Below are 3,845 nucleotides of genomic sequence, written 5' to 3'. Positions count from 1 at the left end.
AATTTTATAAAATGATTGTGTGTCATGAAATATTATTCTACCTTTGATTTGTTTACAATCAAGTATTAAAAGTATAAAAACCGTTCTTAACCCACAGGTCATTAGAAATAAGTGCTGAGTCGAACTTGGCCCACAGCCCTTAGTTCGCCGACATCCTAAGGGATGTTGACCCTACAGACGGAAGGAACTTGGGTCTTTGAATGTCTGTGGAGCAGAGCCACTCACCAACCTGGAGCGCTCACCCTGGACTCGTGCAGGGAAGAGGAAATCTTCCTTCTTTAAGCCACATTAGGGGTCTCTTGTTATAGCAGATTAACATTTTATTTTCATTAATACCTAATCCATAACTCCTGACTACCCAGGCCATTGCTCTGTCCCACAGTCCTCCTTCTGAAAAGTCAAGAAAACAAGGTCCTCACCTGCCTCCTCACTGACCTTTCCAAGACCTGAGGGAAAAGGCTTGGCCCAGAGCTCCCTTCACCTCCTTGTTCCGAAGACTGTAGATGAGGGGGTTGAGCATTGGCGTGACAATGGAGTAGAAGACAGACACCACCTTGTTGAAGTTGATGGCGGAGGCCACTTTGGTCCGGACATACATAAAGAACAGAGTGCCATAGAAGAGGCTCACCACGGTCAGGTGAGCGGCACAAGTGGAGAAGGCCTTTCTGCGCTCAGCAGCCGAACGGATACGCAACAGCGTCCAGATGATGTTGCCGTAGGACACAGAAATGACCGTAGAGGAGGCCAGGAGCACTGCCAGAGAGACGAGGAAGTCTGTGGTCTCCTTCAGAGTGACATCTGAACAGGACAAGGCTAGCAGGGGTGAGGCATCACAGAAGAAGTGGTCGATGACGTTGGGGCCACAAAATGTCAGCTGGGACATGAGGTAGATAGGCAAAATCGGTGTGAGGAGGCCCACCAGCCAACAAGCAGCTGCCAGATGGATGCAAGTGGCCCATGACACCAAGGCGCCATATCGGAGAGGCATGCAAATGGCCACATAGCGGTCATAGGCCATGGCAGCCAGTAGGAAACACTCGGTGGCCCCCAGAAAGGTAAAGATGAAGAGCTGGGACAGGCAGCCAGCATAGGAGATATTCTTGCCCCCACCTACCCCCATAAAACCGGCCAGCATCTTAGGCACCGTCACTGAGGTGTACCAAATTTCAAGACAGGACAAGTGTGTTAGGAAGAAATACATGGGTCTACGTAGCTGATGGTCCAAAGCCACCACCAAAATGATGGCCAAGTTCTCCACCAAGGTAAACAGGTACATAGTGAGAAAGAGTATAAAGAAGAGGAGGCGTGCTTCATGCACCCCAACAAAGCCCACCATAACAAACTCTGTTACGTGGGTCCAGTTTGGGGCATATGGCTGCATATGTGGGAGTGGAGGTCAGGACACTCACAGCCTCATAGACGAAGACAACGCAAAGAGAACCAGGGAGGATGGTGCATTGAGACATCATTCATTCTGGAAGAGGAAAGCAAAGTCAAGACACTACCCCTGCCCTCAAAGAATATACAGGCTGTGAGGAGGTCCAGAAAACAGATGATTTCAGTACAAAATTTAAGGTGCTGGATATGGATGGAGATATTATGGGAGGAAATAGCAGGGAAGCTCCCCCAGTCTGGAGGAATCCGAGAACACTTCCTGGGGGAAGTGTTGTCTCAACTGGAACCTGGAAGGTAAGGATAAGTGAGTGAGATAAAAGAGAAATAGCACAGCAAGGGGGTGCCTAGATGGCTCAGTCAGTTACTCGCCTGCCTTTCCCTCAGGTCATGATCCCCGGGTCCTGGGATCAAGCCCTGTGGCGGGCTCCTGCTTCTCCCTCCACCCTTCCCCACTCATAAATAAATAAAATCTTATAAAAAGAGAGAAAGAGAGAGAGAGAGCACAGCAGGTATAAAATCCCAGAGACCAGAGAGAACACTGTGCATTTGGGAAACTTTAAGTAGATACAGGTTACCATGGAAGTTAAAATGTGGCTTCCTGATAAGCATACCTGGCTCTAAATACAAAAGAATTTAACTAATAGACTAGTGAAATTTTAAAATAGACAATTCCTCTAAAGCATTTAGCACCACGTTTGGGTCAATACACAGCAGAGAAAAGCTGAAATGTTGACTTCTCCTGGAGTCGAGTAGGGAGGGATGATGGCTCTTGTTGAGGCTGAGGGGCAGGTGAGGACATCGGGAAGAGCAAGGAGCTGAGTTAAGGGAAAGGACAGAGTTGAGCTTCAGTCTGAGGACAACAGACAGCCTTGAGAAGCTTAAGCAGAGCAGCAAGCTAAGCCCTCTGCCCTCCATAAGGACCAAGTTTGCTGTGCCAAGGCAGCTCTGGAGAGGGTTAAGAAGGGACACAGAAAGCCAGTGGGGAGGTTTTGCAGGCATAGCCTGGGGCGATGATGGCCACGGGCACGAGGCATGGGGAGTGAACAGGGCTAGTAAGAGACAGAAGCAACAGGATTGTGTTTGAATCCAAGTCCAACATCAACTTGAGATATGTGACCATGGGCAAATCATTAAGAATTCCTTTTTTAAAAGCAGATAATAAAAAAAGAGGTGTAGGGAATGCAAACTGGTGCAGCCATTGTGGAAAAAAGTAAGGAGATTCCTCAAAAAATTAAAAATAGAACTACCCTATGATCCAATAGTTCCACTACTGGGCATTTACCCAAAGAAATCAAAAACACTAATTCAGAGGGATACATGCACCCCGATGTTTATTGTGGCATCATCTACCATAGCCAAACTGTGGAAACAGCCCAAGTGTCCATCGACGGATGAATGGATAAAGAACATGTGATAGATATCTACAATAGAGTATTACTCAGCCACCAAAAAGAATGAAATCTTGCCATTTGCAACAACACAAACGGATCTAAAGAGTATAATGCTAAGTGAAGTCAATCAGAGAGAGACAGAGACCATATGATTTCACTCATATGTGGAATTTAAGAAACAAAGCAAATGAACAAAGGGGGGGGAAAGAGACAAACCAAGAAATAGACTCTTAACTATAGAGAACAAACAGATGGTTACCAGAGGAGAGGTGGGCGGGGGTGGCTGAAATAGGTGATGGGGACTAAGGAGAGCACTGATTGTGATGAGCACTGAGTCATGGATAGAACTGTCGACTCACTATATTGTACACCTGAAACTAATGGAACACTGTTAACTATACAGGAATTAAAAATTTTTAAATAATAATAATTTTTTAAATAAAAAAAGGTGAGATGAACAAGGGGTGAATAAGAATAAGAGAAATAAGATGAATTCTTGTCTTATTTTAGATTAGCTGAAATGAACGTGGGGGGGCAAAAAGAGAGGCAAACCAGAAAACTGTCTCTTAGCTATAGAGAGCAAACTAATGGCTGATGGAGGGAGGTGGGTGGGGGATGGGCTGAATGGGTGATGAATATTAAAGAGGGCACTTATGATGAGCACTGGGTGTTGTTTGTAAGTGACGAATCACTAAATTCTACACCTGTAACCAGTATTACACTGTAACAATATGTTAACTAACTGGAATTTGAATTAAAAAATAGAGAAAAATGTAAAAAAAAAAAGTAAATGAAAGAATATAATGTCTCCGTTATATTGCAGTTTTAAATCACAGCCCCGAACTCTTTGACACTCTTCTCATTAAAAAGTGGGGCCTGTGACCGCTTCCCTTGAACCCGGGCTTGGTGACTGCTTGACTACAGAAAAAGACAGAAGTGAGGTTGTGCCAGGTTCCAAGCCCACGTCCTAAGAAATGGGTTCCTCTTCTTGCATCTTGGAGCACAGTCACCATTGTGTGAGGAAACCCAAGCAGCCTGAGGAAGGCGGAGCTGGGAAGG

At 45.5% G+C, this 3,845-nt stretch overlaps 1 protein-coding gene across 1 annotated transcript; it reads right to left on the bottom strand.

Annotated features, from left to right (window-relative positions):
- Positions 1–383: 383 nt before the first annotated feature.
- LOC103666125 (olfactory receptor 6Q1) lies at positions 384–1,740 on the bottom strand. The gene has a single exon (XM_008694153.2). The coding sequence runs from the start codon at positions 1,379–1,381 to the stop codon at positions 428–430; it is 954 nt and encodes a 317-aa protein (XP_008692375.1). The 5' UTR covers positions 1,382–1,740; the 3' UTR covers positions 384–427.
- Positions 1,741–3,845: the final 2,105 nt, after the last annotated feature.

Source organism: Ursus maritimus, unplaced genomic scaffold (assembly GCF_017311325.1).
Source record: "Ursus maritimus isolate PB19 unplaced genomic scaffold, ASM1731132v1 scaffold_23, whole genome shotgun sequence".
NCBI classification, from domain to species: Eukaryota; Metazoa; Chordata; class Mammalia; order Carnivora; family Ursidae; genus Ursus; species Ursus maritimus.
Note: the sequence above shows the minus strand (reverse complement) of the source record. Positions and strands in the feature narration are given on the sequence as shown.